At 51.2% G+C, this 22892-nt stretch overlaps 1 protein-coding gene across 14 annotated transcripts in view; it reads right to left on the bottom strand.

Annotated features, from left to right (window-relative positions):
* UBR4 (ubiquitin protein ligase E3 component n-recognin 4) overlaps positions 1-22892 on the bottom strand; it is a 1980383-nt gene that overhangs the window by 1075426 nt on the left and 882065 nt on the right. For all 14 annotated transcript variants that reach the window (XM_085609056.1, XM_085609055.1, XM_085609054.1 and 11 more), the window contains exons 42-43: positions 12211-12363; positions 11752-11979 (exon numbers count right to left, since the gene is read on the bottom strand). In XM_085609056.1, coding sequence (XP_085465182.1) covers positions 11752-11979; positions 12211-12363 — 381 coding nt within the window. The remainder of the gene's footprint in view (positions 1-11751; positions 11980-12210; positions 12364-22892) is intronic.

Raw genomic sequence — 22892 nt, forward strand, 5'->3', positions numbered from 1 at the left:
TGTTCTTCCATAGGAAACCATTGACTGTTTTTCTGTGAAATTTCTTCAAAGTGTCGATTTCTGCAAACGTTAAATATTCTTTAAAAATCGTATAAATTGTGAAAACGTAATTACTTACCTGTTTTGGATAAAGGTCCCAGTACTGAGTCTAGGCACCCAGTACTGGATTACAAAAATAACGAGAACATACTATACCTGCAACTTGAATTTTCTTCCATAGGGAATCATTGACTGTTTTCTATGAAATATTTTCTGTCAACTTTTAAAATAGCAAAATATTGTCTAAAAATCATAACAGTAACTAAGTCGACTTTTATCACTTGTTTCTAAGTACTGTCCCAGGACTGAATCTAGGACCCAGTCCTGGAATCACAAAAGTAATCCAAAAAGTAATCTATTGCAAATAACTTGAAACTTCCATTGAACTCAATGTATTATTGTGTTTAGAATTGTGTTATTCTCCAGCACTGAACCTTTCATAAACTCTCATGCTTGAATCAGAAGGCATGCAGTAAACAGACTTGGAAGAAAACCAGGGGCAGACTCATCTTTACTGAACCAGTTCTCATGGAACTCATCGACTTTTTGATGATTCAACTGCTGCATTAAGATAAGGCAGCAAATATTGGTGAAAGAATGCCTGTTTCCATGTGGCTGCATGGCAGAGGTCTTGTAACTGTAGTCCAGTTCAGACATACTTATTGTGACTGTGCTTCTTGTGGAATGTGCATTTAGTTCTCTTGATGTAGGAACTTTGCTTTAGTGTGAAAAAAGCTAATGCCAACTGACATCAAACGAGCAATCCCCTGTTTGGACAATGGACGGCCTCTGCCTGAGTGGCTGAAAGAAACAAACAAATGCTCAGAAGTGATTAAAACACTGCTGTTGATTTTAAGGACATTTTATCCTGGTTTACTGCTATTTAAAGTTATGAGGGGCTTCAGACTATGACAGGGAATGATTCTAGCATGTGGATTAAAGAAAGATTCAATGCTAAAGAGAGTCAGATACATCCTTACTGCTGGGACAAAAGACTTGTGCAGCACTTCGCCAAGATGAGCAGCTCAGCACTGAACATTTCTGGACATCCAGGTGCACTTCCCCCTAGCAAGTCGCCTAGAGGCGCGCCCTTTAGGGAGCTTGTCAACGTTAAAAAATGGGCTCTGATGTCAGGAGTACACTAGACAAAGAGGATATAGTAATCTTTCAATCATATGTCTGCTTGCCCTCCCACATTTGAGTGACATTCCAGATAGCTGAAGCTCTAGTTGGTGCATTTCCAGTAACTCAAATAGGGAAAAAGTAAAGGCACCTTAACCCAAAAAACCCACAAAACATCAAGGGTCCCAATTCAATGTAGACAATAGCATACTTCAGCGTCTTTCAGTCATTATGTCTGAATCAGTAGTGACAGAGGACTGACAGCCCAGTTCAAGAGTTATGAAAACTAGTAAAGGGTACAATTGGAGGGACGCAGATGTAATAGTGGATCAACACCACCAATTAAGTCTCCCCCAGTACCCATTTCTAGGGTGTGCATACATCCGCAACTGTCGGTCATAGTAAGGATTGTCAAGTGATGGGGGCTCATAATGACCTCAATGCTTCTCATGACTATAACTGAATAGAATATGAGGAAGGAGTAGTTTCTTTTCTGTAACTCCAGTTCTGTAGTAGGGGTATCTCTGTTATAGTCATAATCTAGTGAATAGTCCCGCCCATGTGCGCGGACCCCGGAGCAATAAAAAATAATCTCTAAAAGGTGACAAATCATGCAGACCTGCATACACCTTTAAGAGAGAATTTAATTTAAAGACAGATAATGCAGCCTATACCACAGGCTACGCTGTCCAGTACTTCAACTAGAATTCCACCAATATCCACAAACAGCACTGCCTGTCCAGCTTTTCTCCACATAGGAAAAAACCCTGCCTCTACCAGCAAAAGCCTCTGGAATGATAGAGAGGAAGGAGTGGACAGACAAGCCCCATAGGCTGCCATTATGTGGCTTGGAACAGGATACTGTGCCTTTAAGAAAACTTTCCAGTTTTCCAGAACTTTCCCCAGTATCCCAGAATGCCCAGCAGGTCCCATTTACTTTCAGTTCTTTTTGAAGGCGTAGCACGCCAGACCTGTAGCATTCTACATATGAATAAGTATCTCTCCACCGGGGAGGAGGGCGGGCGCTTATGACTATAACAGAGATACCTCTACTACAGAACTGGAGTTACAGAAAAGAAACTACTCCTTCTGTAGTAGGGGATCTCTGTGTATAGTCATAATCTAGTGAATAGAATGGCAAGCCCATCCCCACACAACACAAGCATTTACAATGCAATGGTCTCGGCATTGGTAAAGTTAGAGCTATTGGCATTGCTCATGACATTATTTTTGTTTATGTATTTGTTTTTAAAACATTTAAAGAAACGGCATTGTCATGAGCAATGCCAATAGCTCTAACTTTAACAATGCCGAGACCGTTGCATTGTAAATGCTTGTTGTAGCTGCTGCCTGCTACATGTTGGAATGTGTGTTCCAGCAGTGAGGGTGCCAGCTGTGAGGGCCCCTCGGTGTCTGCCCTCAGGGCGGATAAAGATCCCTCCTTCCAGTGCCAGCACCCCCTTCCGGTGGCAGGCGTGCGGCATGTAAACAAAACATTAAGACAGCGAAAAATGCGATAAACGTAAACCCTCATGACAGGCTCCACCAGAGAGCCAGAGGTGGGGGCGGTTAACGCCCAGAGCTGCCACTGACCTGGATTTTGGGGTAGCCCCCACCCTCCCATTTATAATAGCATATTTATATGCCTGTACTAATCTAATCCTAATGTTTTTGTTGTGATTGCCACCTTTTATTTTATTTTACTTGTTTAGTATCCTGTTTGTATCTGTAACATGTAAGTTTGTAACTCTCCTCATGTAACGTACTCGCTTCTATTGTAAAGCGCTCTGACACCGTTTGGTAAAGTCTGCGCTATATAAAATGGCCTAAATACATATTACCCCCACTGTGGACTCCTCCAGTGTCCCTTGAGGTCTTGCTATAGTGGGTGACGTATTCACCCACAGACCGCATTGAGGTGTGCGTGGTGTTTTCTCAGACCCTCACTGAAGTGTGGGGCCTGGTTGGCATGTCCACATTAAAGCGCCATATGTCTGTTCATCAGCCCCTGTCCAGGTGCGTGCCACCCAATAGTGCCTTGCGAGGCTGGTGTACTATTTGGTGCTTGCCACACACAGACCTTCCAGGCTGTGGTGTCTTGGTGCCCACGGTTAGTCACCCCTCATATAACGCCTGGCACAGACCGAGCTGTGTTGCTGACACAAAATTACTGCAGCCATTCATTTGTTGACTTCGGAAGGCTAAAAGAGTGAGTTGGCCCTGCAGTTGCGCCTGTGCGACACGGCTGGGCTCTGCTGTGATAGAAGACGGTGTTTGTTTTTATAAGTGCACTACTGCCAGTGTAAACGGCCGCACAATCGTATTCTATATGCAGTCATCGTGTTTCCGAGCCCCGGGCCTCTCTTTGCGCTCTATGGCCTCAGGCGTGCTGTAATCATGCAGCGCTTCACAAGCCGAGCTGTGGTGAACTCACCCGTGTCAGGAATGCGCTGCTCGTGGCTTCCGTAAGGGCGGTGCCTGGCAGAGTATAGCGCCTCAGGTTACAACGCTTTGCTGCCCTCATGCGTGTGCTCTCTGCTGTCCCGTCCCAGACTCTGTGGTGTCTCACTGCAGCGAAAGAGCTGCGTGGAACAGGCTGTAGGGTCATTCTCAATAGTGCCTCGAAGACAGCCTTCCTTCCAGAGTTCAAAAGGCGCTGAGCTGGTGATTACTGTTTACTGGTGCTTAGAAACGTAGAAGTGAAAGCGGAGAGGGGCGGCCAGGCTCACACTGCTTCCTGCTCTTAACTCGGATACCTGCTTGGTCTCCAGCTCGCTTCCACTGTCCTCTTCACCGCCGACCTCCCCCGCTACTCCTGGGATGGGCATGCAGTGACTGTCCTCTGGGACAGAATGCTCTAGAATACAAGCATTTACTTAGGAGCCGGTGGCGGGCGAGATCTACTTCCGGTAAGGATGGCGGAGGAAGGCAATAGGCTGCCGGGCGAGCTGGGCCTAAACAGCAAGACCGGAGACACCACGCAGGAGCCAGCGTGGGAGTACGAAGGAGATCAGGTGAGGGAGCAACGCCGGGACACCACCGCCTTTCTCCGAGGCACAGCAGAAAATGCCTCGGAGAAAGGGAGTGTCCTTTTCGGATTGGGGGGCGTGTTTTGCTGTTGTCTCCTCCCTGAGACTTCTCGCAAAAAACACGCCCCCCGATCCGAAAAGGACGGGGCAGGATTAGAGTGACGGGACCTCTTCTCCAATGGCTGGCCAGCATTTACTAGGCCAGCCAATGGAGAACAGGGAAGAAGAGGGGCGGGTTCAAGCCCCTCTTCACCCAAGTCATTATGTCTCGCGAGCGAGACTGCGCAAGCGCAGCCATCGCTAGCCGAGACCTAAAAAGCGGTGGAGAACACATAAGACACTACCACTACTGTGCGAACAAATTTCGCAGCGAAGCCTGCCCAACCTGAGCATCTGCCCTGGCATCCGTGTCCAGACAGTAATGCGCAGCAAAGGTATGGACCGACTTCCAAGTGGCCGCCTTACAGATTTCCGCAATCGGAACATTACGCAGCAAAGCCGTCGTGGCAGCTTTGCCCCTGGTGGAATGAGCCTTAGGTTTACCCCCTAAGGTCTTATTAGCCTTTTGATAACACAACTGTATGCAGGACACAATCCACCGAGAGATGGACTGCTTAGAGGTCGCAAGACCAGTCCTGACTGAGCCATAATTAACAAACAATTGGTCAGACCTGCGAATATCCTTGGTCTTATCCAGATAAAATTTCAACGCCCTTCTGACATCCAGGGAATGGAGAGCCCTTTCCGCTGGTGAAAAGGGATTCTGAAAGAACGTAGGTAAAGTTATGGTCTGATTGACATGAAAGTCAGAGATAACCTTAGGAAGGAACTTAGGGTGAGTACGCATCACAACCTTAGCAGCATGAAACACAGTATAAGGTTCTTGACAACATAATGCCTGAAGTTCACTCACCCTGCGGGCCGATGTAATGGCCACTAGGAACGCCGCCTTCCAGGATAGGTGCTGCAATGAAGCCTTGTGAATAGGTTCAAAAGGCTCTCTCATCAGTCTGGACAGCACCACATTCAAGTCCCAAGAAGGCGAGGGAAGTCTGACAGGAGGGAACACCTTCTTCAAGCCTTCTAAAAAATCCCTGACCACAGGAATCTGAAAGAAGGACGTCTGCGAAGGGCACTTCCTGTAAGCAGTCAAAGCAGCCAGATGAACCCTAATGGAATGGAAATTAAGGCCAGACTGCGCCATATGCAAAAGGTATGGAAGGATGACATCTTCCTTACATGTTGTCGGATCAAAGTTCTTGGACTTACACCAGATACAGAACCTCTTCCACTTGTAAGCATTGGATGTCCTAGTGGAAGGTCGCTTAGACTCCTTCAGAATGTCCATACAATCGTCTGGTAGATTCAGATGACCATATTGCACTATTTCAGGAGCCATGCCGCCAAACTCAAAGACGAGAGGTTGGGGTGCACCATCCGCCCCCCGAACTTCGTGAGAAGGTCCGGCCTGCACGGCAACCGCATGTGAGGAAGGAGAGACCGGTGAAGAAGGTCCGTGAACCACCACTGCCTGGGCCACTCCGGGGCGATCAGGATCATCCGCGCCCTGGACTGGGACAGCTTGATGAGCACCGCCGGAATCAGGGGAATGGGTGGAAAAGCGTACAGAAAGCTGTTCGACCAATCGATCCATAGCGCATTCCCCAGCGTCCCCCGCTGGTAGTACCTGGATGCGAAGTCTCGGCATTTGCTGTTTTCGGCGGTGGCAAACAGATCTACGTCTGGAGTCCCCCACCTTGCGAAGACTTCTCCTAGTACTTCGTCGTTTATGACCCATTCGTGGTTTTCCTGAATCAGCCTGCTCAAGGCGTCCGCCTGAGCATTCTGCACCCCTGGCAGATGCGTGGCCGTAATCGTCAGTCCTCGGGCCAGCAGCCAGCGCCAGATCGCCTGCGCCTCCTGCGACAGAGTGCGCGATCTCGACCCCCCCTGCTTGTTGAGGTAATACATCGTGGTCGTATTGTCCGTCTGTATCAGCAGCGAGTTGGTCTGGAAGGACGGAAGGAAAGCCTTCAGTGCCAGGAAGACAGCTCTGAGTTCCAGGAAATTGATGTGGTACGTCGATTCCAAAGGAGACCACTTCCCTTGAATCTGCAGGTCCCCGGAATGCGCACCCCAGCCCTGGAGAGAAGCATCCGTCACCACATTCGTCGTGGGAATGTCCTTGTGAAAGGGAACCCCCTGGAGGAGGTTTTCCGCCGAACACCACCACTTCAGAGACTGACGAGCATGTAGAGACAGTCGGATCTTGTCGTCCCAAGAGCCTGTCTTCTGATCCCACTGATCCTCCAAGCACTCCTGCAGTGGTCGCATCTGTAGACGTGCGTGCGGAGTGTGGAAGATACAGGAGGCCATCGATCCCAGTAGAGACGACACCTTCCTCACAGTCGTCGATGGAGCAGTCCTGAGGTCCTGAGCCTTCCGAAGGAGTGATAACCGTCTCTCCTCCGAAGGAGACACGCTTGCTGACCGCGTATCTATGGAGGCCCCCAGGTACTGTATGCACTGTACCGGAGATGGGACCGATTTGGACATGTTGACGTGTAACCCCAGCTTGTTCAAGAGCTCGCACGTCCATTGGAAGTGTTCTTGCGCTTCCTCGAAGGATGACGCCTTGATCAGCCAATCGTCCAGATACGGGTAGACAAACACCTTGTTCCTCCGCAGGTGTGCCGCCACCACCGCCATGCACTTCGAAAAAGTCCTGGGAGCAGACTTTAGCCCGAATGGCAGTACTGTGTATTGATAGTGATTGGCGCCGACTTGGAATCGCAGGAACTTCCTGTGCTTCCGTGCTATGGGCACATGGAAGTACGCATCCTGTAGATCTATGGCACAGAGCCAGTCTCCCCGTTGCAGCTGAGGGTAAATCTGGTGCAACGATAGCATGCGAAACTTCTCTCTGCGAATCCACTTGTTTGCTTGTCGCAAATCCAGAATGGGCCTGAACTCGTTCTTGTCCTTCTTGCGAACGAGGAAGAACCGAGAGTACAGACCTCTTCCCCTTTGAGACAAAGGTACTTCTTCTACCGCCTTTTTTCTCAACAAGATGTCTGCCTCCGCCTGGAGCTCCCTCAGCTGGAAGCGAGAGCTGACCGGCGAAATCGCTGGAGGCGGGCTGATGAACCGAAGACTGTATCCATTGCAAACAATATTCAGCACCCACTTGTCCTGAGTAATTTTTCTCCACTCTGCCGGAAAAAATCGAATGCTTCCCCCCACTGGAGTGGGTAACGGTTGAGGGGGAAGTAACAGCTCAGGGCCGAGACCCGGCCGGGCCCTTGTTCGTGGTAGTAGCCTGCTGGCCACCTCTACCCCTCTGGCGCTTCTGGAAGGGCTTGCGGAACTGCTGCTGTTGTGGCTGCTGCTGTCCCGAGCCCTGCCCACGCCCTCGGCCCGACGACCCGAACCTCCTCTGGAACGGTCGTTTCTTTTTCTCGGCCTTCTCTAACCCGACGGCCGTCAGGGTTTCCGCTTCAGCCTTCATGCGGGCCATTTCATCGTCCGCATGCTTCCCGAACAGGGTTTCCCCCGAGAAGGGCAGGTTGGCCACTCTCTGCTGCGCCTCCGGCTTGAGGGACGCCAGGCGCAACCAGGAATGGCGCCGCTGGTGGACGCCATGACAGTAGGCGTGGGCGGCCAATAGCGATATATCCGCCGCTGCGCTGATCGTTTGGTTAGAGACCACCATGCCTTCGCGCACCGTCTCCAAGAAGTCCTCCTTCTTGTCTCGTGGCAGGAGGTCCGCATATTGCTGCAGGGATTCCCACAGGGCCCAGTCGTAACGGCCCAACAACGCCCCTGCACTCGCCGCCTTCATCGTGGTGGCGGTGGTACCACACACCTTCCTGCCCGCAGAGTCCAGCCAGCGGCTTTCCTTGTCCGGTGGCACCGTGGAGGCCGGGGCGGTCGCATGTTGTTTTCTCGCCGCCGTCACGATAACCGAATCCGGCTTCGGGTCCCCTCTCAAGAAGGACGGATCCGACTCCGGGGCCCTATATTTCTTCATGAGCCTGGACGGAGCGGCCTTCGCTGTTGCGGGAGTGAGGAACAGTTCCAAGGCTGGTTCCACCAGTCCAGGCACGAGAGGCAGGAGGGGGCGAGACAAGTGTCTTTTATGAAGCGTCTCAAATATCACGGACGTCGTGGGTGTTGGAACCGTCACCGTGATATTCAGCTTCGCAGCCCCTCGCAACAGCACCTCCTGGAACGAGACCAAGTCGTCCACCGGCGACACCCTAGTCCCCGGGGAGTCCGACAGCGTCGGGGAAAGGTCCCTGTCCGAGGAGCGCGACCTGGACCTATACCTTCTGCGGCGTCGTCTAGAGTCTGACGAGGATCGCCCTCGGCTCCGCGATCGTCACCTCCTGTGAGAGCGGGAGCGCGACCTCTTCGGCTTAGGCCTGTCCGCCGGTCTCGCTGGTCCAGGCGACCGTGGGCGTCGTGGCTTCGGGGTCCCCTGCGGCGGAGTCGGGTACCGTGGAAGGGAAACCGACCTCGGGGGGACCGGCGGCGGTCCCGCAGGAGTGCTTGGCAGCAACAGAGGCTGGGGTGGCGGAGACAGAGTCCGCGGCCGCGGAGGAGGTGGCGGTGGAGGAGGTGGCGGTGGCAGAGGTGGGAGAGGAGGAGGCGACGGAGACCTCCGAGGCGGGGTATACACCGCTGAGTACACCGATCCCGGCGACTCTCTCTTCCTCGACGTCGACCTGTTCCTCGACGTCGACCTGTGCCTCGACGGCGATCTTCTTGGCGTCGATCTCTTCCTCGGCGTCGACTTTCGTCTCGACGGCGACCTCCGCCTCGACGGCGACCTCCGCCTCGACGGCGACCTCCGCCTCGACGGCGACCTCCGCCTCGACGGCGATCTCCGCCTCGACGGCGACCTCCGCCTCGACGGCGATCTTCGCCTCGACGGCGATCTCCTTCTCTTCATCGACGGCGAGCTGCGATCCCTCGACGCCGAACGCCGACGCCGGGTCTTCTCTCGACGTCGACCGCTCGACGCAGCCGAAGACGGCGTCGTCGCCGACGACGCCGATGTAGTCGACGGCGGCCTATTCAGGTCCCTCGACGGCGATCGTCGACGCCGCTTCTCCCCAGAGCCCTGGGGAGACGGCGAACAGACGGTGGTCATCCTCCTCGACGTCGGCGTCGACGCCCTAGACGTCGACGGGGAGCGGGAGCGCTTACTGGTCTTCCTGCCCCTGGGGAGCCCCCCAGAGGCGTCAGTATGGGCCAAATCAGCCCCTCCAGACCCACCTGGTGCCTTCAGTCTTCGCTCCTCCAGAGCTTGAAGCCTGCTCTTCATCCTGTCCCTCAGGGTCCTGGCTGAAAACGAGTGGCAGATGCTACAGCTTTCAGGCACGTGGGACTGGGGAAGGCAAGCTATGCACACCTCGTGTGGGTCGGTTTTAGCCTTCTTTCGACCACATTCCGGGCACTTGTCGAACAAGCCAGGCATGTTGACAGTACCAGCTACTAAACACAAGAAAAAGTGACAAAAATTGCCAAAATCTCAATGAAAACCTTGAAAAAGGGAGAGCTCAATGCTCCAGGGTCCTGCTAGCAGGAGCCGGAAAAAAGAACTGAAAGTAAATGGGACCTGCTGGGCATTCTGGGATACTGGGGAAAGTTCTGGAAAACTGGAAAGTTTTCTTAAAGGCACAGTATCCTGTTCCAAGCCACATAATGGCAGCCTATGGGGCTTGTCTGTCCACTCCTTCCTCTCTATCATTCCAGAGGCTTTTGCTGGTAGAGGCAGGGTTTTTCCCTATGTGGAGAAAAGCTGGACAGGCAGTGCTGTTTGTGGATATTGGTGGAATTCTAGTTGAAGTACTGGACAGTGTAGCCTGTGGGTATAGGCTGCATTATCTGTCTTTAAATTAAATTCTCTCTTAAAGGTGTATGCAGGTCTGCATGATTTGTCACCTTTTAGAGATTATTTTTTATTGCTCCGGGGTCCGCGCACATGGGCGGGACTATTCACTAGATTATGACTATACACAGAGATCCCCTACTACAGAACTGTACTTGCTTTTTAGACGGTTCAAACAGTTTCAGAATGAGGACAGCTTCCATCAGCTGGAAACCAAGCTCACCAGTTGAGTTTAAAAAAAATATATGCCTTTGCTGCTGTGCATCACAGGCAATTGTCTTCATCTTTGCTTCTCCAAGTCATGCAAGCTAAGAGGATTGTGTCTCTGGTGTGTTCTATGTTAACCAAAGCTTCTTACATATAGATTAGTCAATAAGCTGTGCTCTGCGCTGATCTCTCCCAGATGAGAACAGCTTTGTCCTTGCAGGGAGTGAATCAGCTGTTCTTTTCAAAAGCCAGTTTATTTACTCATGACCGGGCACAGCAACAAGGAGTTTTGAATAGTCCAGGCTGGTCTCCAGCCTATGAAAGAACTGCAATCCAGTAGAGGTCCCGTTAGCCCCATGGCTTTTGCTTAGATGTCAAAATTGTGTGCAAATTAAGGGGCCCTGGATGTATGCCATTTTGGTATTGTCAGGCTGCCTGTGTGAACCCCCAAGGTAAAGCACATATCACTTCAGCAAGTCCTAGAGAAGTGTATCTTCCTCAAATCTTTCAAAACAGAGTACAAGGTCTAACCACTCTGAAGCTGTCTTAGTGCCGATGTGGGTTGCTCTCAGATGAAAACCAGTAGAAAGAGCCTATGGCTAGGCGACAGAAAAATAGAAAGAGGAGGGTGAATACGTTTCCAGGAAAGCATATTTAGTTTATTATGTTGACAAGTGGACAAAATCAATCTGAAAGGAGACACCATCTTGAACAGCAGCAACATGGCATCACAAACAGACACCACCATTTATAATCTCATTGTGAAACACGTATATTCTCAACATGTATAAACATTCACACTTGCCCTATAAACCAGGTATCTCAGCTACAGTGGACTGAACCAACCTTTTATGGGGAATGTCAGAGGTAATACATTTTCAAAATGATCTTGACTCTGGAACACAAACAGGCTGCTGTCACTGCCAGGCAACTCCACTTTGGAGCACACTTGCTCAATATGGGTGTACACTATGGACATTATACGGCCAGCAGAGCTAAGCTTTACTGGAGAACAGTACAGCCAAAATGTATATCAACTCCAATATACTTGCTGGAGTTGAGTTCATGTGAGAAAAACAGAGCAGGCCTGAAAGAAATATATAGGGCAAAACATAAGAGCATTCTGAAATCTGCAAGGACTTTTTAACCCAACACTAGTGCAGGGAAAAAACTGAAAAGTCTGGCTCAGCAAAAATGTGTGGAAAGGGGAGAGGAGGTGCATAAAGAAATGACAAAAATGTTAGGGGTAGAAAACAGGGATTTGGCGAAATAGAGAAAGAGGGTGAAGAGAGGAAAGAAGGGGAAAGGTGAGAGAAAGATGGGCATGAGGCCAACAAAAGAGTCTCTCCAGGACTAGTGAAAGGTAGTCTAGGAACTGTGATATTTGAATTGTGAAGGAATTGTGAATGGTTTAAGTGATGGAGAAATGAATCATGGACAAGGAATACAATGTCTTACCTTAAGGTCCTCGTGACTGACTTCCAGTACATTAGTTACATAGAAGGGCCCGTGCTGAGCGCTACTGGCTTCCTCCATGAGCTGTGTGTACACATAGCCAGCAGAGGACATGATAACGATGATGTTTTTCCCCTCTTCGTTGAAAAGAAAAGCAACATCTCGAATCTTGGAGCTTGGCAGCAGAAAGTAAAATGTGGGGCTGAGGGCATCCGATGAAAGGTTGTAAACCTGAAATAATGCAAACTGAGTCAATACTTACTGGAGGAAGGAGGAGAAAAGAACAGCAATCTATCTACAGACAAGAGGCTGAAGACCTGAAAATTCGAGGCAATATCATAACTAAGCACAAAAAAGAGGGGATAACTGCCATGACCAGATTAATATAACAAAGCACCCTATACACAAATGTAGTCAATCAAAAGCTACCTATTATCACACCAATTCATCAAAGAAACCTACCTTGACAAAGTCAGCAGTGACTATAGCCAGTTCAGTCTGGGATCCTGGCAGCCATACTGCTTTTATAATGAAGTTTCCTGTAGCCAACTGAGGGTGCAGCACCAAGTGGTCAGAGACCGAACCAGAGCTACTGAATGTCAGAACATGACAGTCCTGGAATGAGAAATAGAAGACAAAAGGAGTTAATTAATCAAACAAACTGTCATTCTACCATGGTAGATGAATGTCAATCACATGTGTAGATGCCATTGTCAAGGTAAATTAAGTTGCCAATGCCACTGTGCAAGGGAAAGGTAGCAGCACTTTGAAAGGTGAGGGAAATGACAACAGTTAAGATCCGGGCAGGGGAAATGTCTGCTCATAGCAACATTGCCCAGGCCTCAATGCCGCTGATAAAAGACCCATTGCAGTGTCTTACTACCGCCTTTTCTCCACAGCTATACCATCTCTTTATGATCTTCAATCAATTTATTAATCTTAATCTGTCTTTTGCCACATGATTATGAATAATTTCCTGCAAGTACACCACAATTCCTTCCTTTCTTAAAAACATTCCCTTACCCATACACTGCTCTGAAACGTTCATCCCATTTTAATTTTAATCTCTAAAATGTTCTATAATAAATTGTTCATCATCAACTATCAGCTTTCTTATACTCTACTCTAACATCTCTGCATTCAGGATTCCACCCGGCACACTACTCAGATCTTCGTTTGCAATGTCCAACCCTCCGCCACTGTGTCTGCCTTAAAAGCTAGCCTTACCTACTGACCACTGACATGTCCGCCAAATTCGAATAAATAGCTCACCCTAGCCTTTCTTTGTACGATTCTTTTTATCTTTCTAGCACCCCTCCTTTTTGTACCTCTTCCAATCTTTCTAATAGATTGCATTTAGGTAGCTCAGTCTCTTTTTTATTACCACTTCACCATGAGATAACATGGATTTGGTCTTTGGCCTGCTGTGCTTTATTAAAGGTCTTCTTGATAATCTCCTTTTTCAATCTACCATACGCTTTATATGCTGACGATTCACAACTTTATTTTTCAATCCCCCTTTCCCTCACAAAGTCTAACTTCTGTCAATTACTGGATGTTCATTCATGTTTTGCATTTCGAACAAGTTACTTATCTATAACGATACATCTGTAAGAGACAGATTCGTTATGGATTCATCACATTAGAATTACCCCCAGGCGTCAGACTGGATCCAGAGAATTTTTCTTCAGTAGTACCCCTACGCGTGGGTAGGTGGCGTCGGTCGACTCCACTTTCATCGTTAGTGTGGTGGTTTCCGGAATGACGCAACGGTATCTACTTAGACGCCATCCCTGCACGCGGACGTCAGTTCTTTACACGAAATTCCACGGCAGAAGCGTAGAGCCATGCAAAACACTGACCACAGGCGCACAAAACTAGGGCCCTGGAGGGAAGTCCCTTACCCTAGAAGTCAGTTCGCAGAATGGGGAGGATGGGTGGGGTGGTGAGCAATCCATAACTAATCTAAGTCTCTTACAGATATATCGTTACTAAAGGTAAGTAACTTGTTTATCTGAAAGAGACAATTAGTTATGTATTCCTCACCTTAGAATGGATACCCTAGGAATACCAACTACGAAGGTGGGTCTGCGAACCAAATTCACACCAGAACTGAACGGCCGAAGAAGCCGTCTCTCCAGACTTGGCTGTCCAGGCAGTAGTGTTTGGTAAACGTGTGCAATGAATCCCACGTAGCTGCCTGACAGATGTCATGAAGGGGGACTCAACGTCCCAAAGTAGTAGTAGCTGCCGTTGTCCTGGTAGAATGGGCACGCAACCCCACTGGAGGTTCCTTTTTCGCTAAGGAATAGCAGATTTTGATGCAAAGAACGACCAATCAAGGGATGGTTCGTTTTTTACAGCCCGACATTTGTTAGGCGCCCACATAGCGAACAAAGTGCTGGTCATCCACCCGGAATTATTTTGTGCAATCCAGCTAGAATGCAAGTGCACGTTTTGGATCCAGAGGGTGGAGCCTCTCCTCTTTAGAAGGGAGCGGGGTGGGAAGAAGGTGGGCAAAGTGATGGTCTGTCCTATGTGGAAAGAGGTAACCACTTTTGGAAGGAAAGAAGGCCTACTAAGAAGGACAACTTTGTCCGGATGAACAGCCAGGAAAGGAGGTTTTGAAGAAAGAGCCTGAAGCTGGCTCATCCTGCGAGCAGAGGTGATGGCGACCAGAAAGGCAGTTTTAAATGTCAGAATTCTGAGAGGACAGTTATGTAGCGGCTCAAAAGGAGTGCACATAAGGTAGGATAGAACCAGGTTCAAGTCCCACTGGGGCATTACGAAAGGAAGTGGGGTAAACAAGTACGTAATGCCCGTAAGGAAGCAATTTACAATAGGGGACTTGAAAAGAGAAGGCTGATCAGGAAGCCGAAGAAAGGCTAAAATGGCTGAAAGATAGCCTTTTAGAGTGCCCAGAGCAGAACCCTGCTGGGCCAGAGAAAGAATGAAGAGAACCTCTGAAAGTGGAGCGGGAACGGCATCCACAGCCTTTGCTGCGCATCATGCCACAAATTTGTTCCATCTAAAGGCGTATACCGTTTTGGTGGAGGAACGCCTGGCTGACAAGATAACGTTACAGACTTCGGCAGGAAGGTCGAAAGCTGTCAACTGTCGCCGCTCAATCTCCACGCAAGGAGGTGGAGGCTGGACTGGTTAGGGTGGAGGACCGTCCCCTGCTGCTGCGATATTAGATCCTTCCGACGGTGCAGTCTGATCGGAGGATCGATGACCATGTGTAAGAATTCGGGATACCACACTCTGCGAGCCCAGTCCGGGGCCGCAAGAATGACTTCGGCCCGGTCACGCTTGATCTTCTTTAGCACTCTGGGTAGAAGTGATATAGGCCGAAAGGCGTATAGAACACTTCAACTCCACTGGCGATGAAAAGCGTCGCCAAGTGAGTGCCACCTTGGAAACTCCAAAGCGCAGAACTGCTGTCACTGCGCGTTCTCTTCGGTGGCGAACAGATCTAACCAAGGCTCTCCCCACCTCTGAAAGAGACCTTGCGCCACCTCCGAGTGGAGACGTCATTCGTGATCCATCATGCACCAGCGGCTGAGTTCATCTGATCTGGCGTTAAGAGAACCTGCCACATGTTGAACCACTAGGGACATGTCCCGATGTTCCAGCCACTTCCAGAGACAAAGTGCCTCCAGACATAGGGTCCACGACCTCATCACGCCCTGTTTGCTGCAGTACCACATGGCGGTGGTGTTGTCCGTGAACACCTGCACTACCCTCCCTTTCACAGAAGGAAGGAATGTCTTCAGTGCAAGACTGATCTCCTGAAGCTCCAGAAGGTTGACGTGGAGCCTGGACTCCGCCAGAGACCAGACGCCTCTGATCTCCGTCTCTCCCATGTGGCCGCCCCACCCCAGAAGTGATGCATCTGTCACCACTGTGAACTCTGGCTGGGGAAGGGAGAGGGACCTGCCTTTGACCTAATCCCGATACGTTAGCCACCACTGCAAATGATGTGCAGTGCCCTCCGAGATCTGGACGCAATCGGAAAGATTTCTGATGCTGTGCCCACTGGAACTTCAGGTCCCACTGCAGAGCCCGCATATGCCACCTGGCATAGTCCACCAGCAGGATGCAGGAGGCCATGAGGCCTAGTAGCATCAGGGTCATTCTGACCGAAACCTGGGATAGAGGCTGAAAGATCTGAATCATAGCCCGAATATCCCAGACTCGCTGCTCAGGAGGATAAGCCCGAAACTGAGCTGTGTCCATAACCGCTCCAATGAAAAGGAGCTTCTGAGAGGAAATCAGATGCGACATCGGCACATTGATGGTGGACCCCAGCGAATGTAGGAGTTCGGCCGTAGTCCGGAGGTGGGAGATGAGAGCCTGGGGCGTGCCTGCCTTCAACAGCCAGTCATCTAGATAGGGGAAGACTGGAACCCCTGACCTGCACAGATGAGCTGCGACCACCGGCATCACTTTTGTGAACACCAGAGGGGCGTTGGTAAGGCCAAAGGGGAGCACAGGTAAACTGAAAGTGCTTGTGGCCTACCATGAACCGTAGGTAACGCCGATGGGCTGGCAGGACGGGGATGTGAAAATAAGCGTCCTGAAAGTCCAACGCTACCATCCAGTCTTCAGGGTCAAGGGCAGACAGGACCTGAGCCAGTGTCAACATTATGAACTTCTCCTTCTGGAGGAAGCGGTTGACATTCCTGAGATCCAAGATAGGACGCAGGCCCTTGTCCTTCTTGGGCACCAGAAATTAGTGGAAATAACAAACATCACCTACTTCTGGGGCTGGAACTCACTCAATGGCTCCCTTGGCCAAGAGAACCATAACTTCCTGTTGGAGAAGGGCCAGGTGATCCTCCGACATGCAATGGCATTGAGGTGGCATGGATGGAGAGGTAGTCTTGAAGAGGAGGGAGTAGCCCCTTCGGACTATCTGCAAAACCCACCTGTCCGACCTGATGAAAAGCCAGTGGGGGTGGTGATGGCGAATCCTGCCGCCCACTGGCAGTGGTGGCCCTGAAAGGTCAGACAAGGAAGGCTTGGAGGCTGCTGCAGAGGGGGCGCTGGTGGACTGGCCTGCCCGCTGGCCCCCAGACCCACGACAGTGGGTACCGCGGCTCAACAGATTGCGCAGACCTGTGGCTTGGGTGGAATGTGGCGGGGCACCCCTACCGTAGCCATGAAAGGGGTGAAAAGCAGACTGCGCTGGGCGAGAGGTGGAAGCGAGGCCCAAGGACCTGGGCAGAGCCCTCGAGTCCTTGAAGCGCTCGGTCTGCTTTGACGCTGAACAGGCGACGGCCATCAAAGGGCATGTCCAAAAGTGTAGCTTGTTCATCACCCGAAAAGCCAGTGGACCTCAGTCAGGCATAGTGTCTAAGGGCTACTGACGGTGAAATCGTCCTGCCTAGCGAGTCGGCAGTGTCCAGTTCACATCGGATGGCGAACTTTGCGGCGTCTCTCCCTTCAGCCACTGCATGGGCGAGCACGGCCCGGGCCTTCACCGGGCACTGCGGCAGCACCTGCGCAACCATGCCCCACACAGAGTGGGAGTAAGAGCCCAAGAGACATGCAGTGTGCACCGACTGCATTCCTAAGCTGGAGGAAGAAAACATTTTCTTCCCAAGATAGTCCAGCTCCTTGGATTTCCTATCAGGTGGTGCAGAAGGGAATGCACCCTTGGAAGTCTAGGCTTGGACACCCAAGCTCTCAGGGGTGGGGTGTTGGGAGAGGAAAATTGGGTCACCTGGGGCTGGGCGGTGGCGTCAGGCAATCGTCCTGTCCACAGGAGCCCCTGTGTTGGGCTTGGATCAAGTGCCCAAAAAGATGTCTGTAAGGGCCTCATTGAATGGCAGCAGGGGCTCAGAAGAGGCCGCTGCCGGCTTAAGCACCTCAGTCAAGAGGTTAGTCTTGACGGCCATCATAGGAAGCTCAAGGTTTAGGGCCTCAGCCGCCCTCCGCAACACCACTGCATAAGATGCACCTTCCTCCGTAGCCACGGTAAGGGATGATAGCATGCCAAGATCTACAGTGGTGTCCACACCACTGGTCTCAACCAACTCCTCTCTCCAGTCCGGTTCCTCTAACTGGTCTGCCAAAGGGTCCACAGAGCCTCCCAGTCCTCCTCACCCTCCTCTGGTAGCCACTCAGAACGATAGGGAACACCAGGGGAGAACAGTTGTACAAAAGTACCGGTCGGCGCTGGTCCTGATGTCGGTACGGCTCTGTGTACACATCAAGGGGGAGGCTGGGGTTGACGTCGGCTGGGGATACAACCAGCAGCGGAGGTGCCGCCACTGGATTCGGCGCCACAGGAGGCGTCACGAGGACGACCGGTGCCGATCTGGATCCAGGCCTGGATCCCTGAGGGTCCTGCAGCACCAGAGCCAATGTCGCAAGCATCGAAGGCCTAGAGCCCCCAGCTGAGTCCGCGGGGCCCAAAAGCGTGCCGGCGGAGTCAGGCTGACCAAAGATGGAATGGAAGGCTTCATAAAAGCTACGAAGTTGGGCAGGGGTTGCTCCGGCTCCCAAGAAGGGAGGGGTGACTGGAGTGGACTCAACAGGGTCTGCGGGCAAAGCTGGACTACCTTCCGCTTCCCACATCGGGTCGGCCGACGGACGGGGAGAGCGCGATGAGCGACTGTGCTTCTTCGGCTTCTTCATGTGCTTCAACTTAGCCGAACACGAAGACTTCGACAAGGAGTTGTGGTGATGGCTCCGTGACCGGTCCCGCCACCTCCCTCTCGATTCGGAGCTCTAACGGCACGGAGAGGACTTCTGGCTTCGAGAAGCTTTTGGGACCGCTCCCATAAAGACTTTGGGTTCATGGCCCTCAAGTCGGAGCACGACTTCGGGTTGTGGTCGCGCTCCAAACACCACGAGGTGTGGGTCCGTAACATACATCAATTTGCAACAGGAGTCACAAGCCTTGAGGACGGTACATCCCTACGTGCACCAGGAATCGAACTACTCCAAAAGATGTTGACAAAATGTGGCAAAAAGAGTCAAAAAGTGACTTGAGGTACCGCTCTCTCCTGATCCGCACTGGCTGGCTCGGAAAAAGAAAGTACTGATGTGCAGGGGCGGTATCTAAGAAGATACCGTGAAGTCATTCCGGCGACCACGACGCCAACGAGGAAAGCAGAGTCGACCGACTCCACCTACCGACGCGCAAGGGTGCTACTGAAGAAAAAATTATCTGGATCCAGTCAGACGTCTGGGGGTAATTTGTCTGATGGCAAATCTGACCCGGGTTCTAAACGTACGTGCAGACAGTCTCAGTCTGCAGTTTTCTGCCGACCACGAGTAGAGGCTTCATCCAGAGGGGGTTCGTCACGTCTTTCGGATATGGGGAACTCCTCGGGTGGACCTGTTTGCCACTCACGAAAACGCTCACTGCCCGTCATTCTGCAGTCTCCAGTATCCGATGCAGGGAGCGTTGGGGGATGCGTTTCAGTTGAGTTGAGGCTCACAACTCCTTTACGCGTTTCCTTCCATACCCTTGATTCCGGAAGATTCGCCAAGACTGGGCCCAAGTTATATTGGATTGGCCAAGAAGGGTGTGGTATACAGATCTTCTCCACCTCTCCTCGTGCCCTCCGCTCCGTCTCTCTCTGAGGGCAGACCTCCTCTCGCAGTCGGAGGGGCAGGTTCTACACCCCCACCTCCAGAGCTTACACCTTCATGCCTGGAGATTGAATGGGGCAACCTGAATTATTTTGCTCTCCCGCCAGATGTTGTAGATGTAATTTTGTCTGCCAGACGTCATTCCATCAAATCTATCTATTCCTATAGGTGGTCTAAATTTGTGCTCTGGTGTGGGGAGAAGTCAATTGATCCTTTGAGGGCTCGTTTATCTGACATTCTGCAGTTTGCCCTTTCTCTTGCTCAGCAAGGTTTTGCTGTAGCCACTGTAAAGGGATACTTATAGGCGTTGTCGGCATTCCTTTGCTTGCTGGATCAGCCGTCCTTGTTCAAATCACCTATTGTTTTACGATTTCTGAAAGGCCTTACAAACAAGTTCCCTCTTACTCCTTTTATTGTGCCTCAATGGGACTTAAATCTTGTCTTAACTTACCTGATGCGTTCTCCCTTCGAGCCCTTACACAAGTCTCCCTTGAGACTGTTGTCTTTCAAGAAGATTTCTCCGTTTGCGGTAACCTCGGCAAGGAGGGTAAGTGAGCTTCAAGCTCTGAGTTCAAAACCCCCGTTCTTGGCCATTCATGCTGAAGGAATGGTACTCAGGACCAGGGCTGCTTTTCTGCATAAGGTGGTAACTCCTTTCCATCTGGGGCAATCCATTACCCTCCCTACCTTCTATCCTCCCCCTCACCCTTGCAAGGAGGAGGAGCGGCTTCACCGTCTGGACCCTAAGAGGGCGGTGAGCTTCTACCTTGACAGGACAAAAGACTTTCGAGTTGATGACCAGCTCTTCGTGGGCTTTGTTGGCTGCAGGAAAGGCAGACTGGGTGTCTAGACTCAGTACTGGGACCTTTACCCAAAAACAGGTAAGTAATTACGTTTTCAGATATTATACGATTTTTGAAGAATATTTAAATATTGCAGAAATTGACAAGAAATTTCACAGAAAAACAGTCAATGATTTCCTATGGAAAAAAATTGGGTTACAGGTAAGTACAGTTGTAAGTATTTTTCAGAGTCAGTGAGGGCACCAAGATCCAGCACTGGGAGCTCACCTAAGAGCAGGTGAGTAATTTCGTTTTCGTTACTCGGCTGATTTTTGGTGAATATTTTAAGATTTGAAAAGTCCACACTTAGAAGAAATTTCAGGAAAAAGCCAGTCAACGTTACCCTATGAGGAAAATAGAGTTATCGGTTTAAGGGGAAGTACTCGACTGGCAGAGTTGAGGTTCTGGGCATAGACTCCGGGGTCCCCCAGGGTCAGGTAGGTACAGTTGGTTCACCCACAGCGACTCTAGGGCGGCCGGGTGCAGAGAGAGTTAGGCCCAATGTTATCCTACGAGGGATAGGGGGGCCTTGGTTGGTGGCTGCTCACTGGCAAGCCACACGGCTGTGGGAGCTGGGCTCCTGGTCACTTACTCAGGGCAAGTGGGGAAGTAGGTAGGTGTAGAGGTTGCACTGCCAGGGCCACTCGGGCGGCTGGGTGCAGGGTGCTTTTGAGCCTTCCGGCGCTCAATTGATTTCAATTGGAAATCTCCGGTTTACAAAAAGACTGCAAGCTCGGGGACGAGGATTCTTCAGGTGCCACCACCACTTCGAGAGGTAAGTTGGGTAGTTGGAGGATAGGTAGGTACCCCGGGATTGGGCACAGGGGGCCGCGGGGCGCCGCGTGCAGAGGTGCCTTTTGGTATCGGGAAATCTTACCCTCTGTTGATCGCGGTAGGGGGGGGCACCTTGTTCTGAGGCTGCAGGCTTCTTCAGGAGTGTCGAGGGATGTCCTTGGGTGCCGGACTCGGGGTCACAGTCGCCGTGCGGTCGTCCTCGTGGTCTTTGTTCACTCTGGCACTGGCCAGGCTTGGCTGGTGCAGTGTGTGCTGGGTTCGCGGTTCCGGGCTGCTGCCAGGGATTAGAGGTAGGTGTTCAGTAGAGCCTCTACTCATGGGAGTCCCAGGGGCTTAGAGCCAAAACGTAGCCAGGTTCTCCGGGGTTTGTGAGGTTGCTGGCCACAAGAGATGCCGGGTTGGAGCAGGAGCAGGTTCGAGGGTCGACAGGCCGGTAGGGCTGGGGCCAAAGCAGTTGGTGTCTTCCTCTTTTTAGCAGCTGCAGGGCAGGTCTTCTTTCTTATTGCTCTTCTGTGTAGTTTTGAATATGGAATCTGGGGAAGGAAGGTTACTAGATTTAGGGGCGTTACAGGTAGGTGAAGGGCAGGGACCAATGGGTCCCTGTCCTGGGGTGGGTACATCCCCTATCCTGCCTCTCTCCTGTGGGAGGGGGGCAGTAGCCTAGTCCCGATAGGGTAGGGCTACCCATCTTCAAGATGGCGAGAGCCCGGAGATGTGCTTCACCTCGCCTCCCCCACCTGAGGGGTGGGGTTGGCAGGCTGGCACATCCCTTGTCCTTATTTGGGGTTTCCGGCCAAAGCTTCCCGCCAGAGTGGGGGGTTGCAGTGGCCTGGGGAAGCTCACAGAGGCGGCATGCCTTTGAAGCTTCCCCCTGCCCATTATGGGGGAGGAGATTTAGCACCTCGCCCAGGATGTGCATTGTTGCAGGCCCAGGAGAGATGGGGCTCTCCTACCCAGGGGTCCAGCAACATGTCTGCTGGGTGGCAGCCTAGGCAGCCTCAGAGCAGACGTGGATTGTAGGTTAGGTTTAAGGGGGCACCTCTAAGATGCCCTCTGGGAGGCTTGGTACATTAAATCCCACAATGACATCAGTGTGGGTTTAATGTGCTGAGAAATTTGATACCAAACTTCTCAGTCATTAGTGTTGCCATTATGGTGCTGTGGAGCTCGTGTTTGACGAACTCTCAGCACCATGTACTCTTAAATGGCAGCACTGCACTTACAGTGCTCAGGAATGGACCTGGGCACTGTAGGGGCACAGGGCTCCTGCACCCACATCATTGGCATAAGGCACTCAGCTAGAGGGGTGGCTGATGTATGCCATGACAGTGTAGGTGATGGGCAGGGCACACAGGGATGTGTGTCATGTCGACTTTGTTTTTGTCTTGCACCCAAACACTCAGCCTGCAAAGGCAGTGTGTGTGTGTGTGTGTGTGTGTGTGTGTGTGTGTGTGTGTGTGTGTGTGTGCAAGGGTACAAGGCCTCTAAGGGTGGCACAAGGAGTGCTGCAGCCCTTAGAGGCCTTCCTGGTCACAAGGCCCTGGGTACCTAGGGTACCATTTACCAGGGGCTGACATGTGGCCAGGGTTTGCCAATTTGGGTTTGGTTTATTTTAGGGAAGGAACTTAGGCCCTGGGCACCTGATTGGCAGGAGTCCAGGGCACACTCAGTCAAAGTACATTCAGCAAAAAGTGGGGGCATACCATGCAAGAAAGATGGCACTTTCTCACACTTGTTAATTACCACATATGAGAGCCCCTTAAAATATACGAGTTACGGATGTGGGCTGTACAAAACCTTCTCTTGTGTTTTAGATAATAAACTATGTTGTTCCAATTATATAACAACCAAGCCTACATACAAGATTCACCAGACAAATGACTTGCCTCTTGGTTTACT

This window comes from Triturus cristatus, chromosome 1_2 (assembly GCF_964204655.1).
Source record: "Triturus cristatus chromosome 1_2, aTriCri1.1, whole genome shotgun sequence".
In the NCBI taxonomy this organism is placed as follows: Eukaryota; Metazoa; Chordata; class Amphibia; order Caudata; family Salamandridae; genus Triturus; species Triturus cristatus.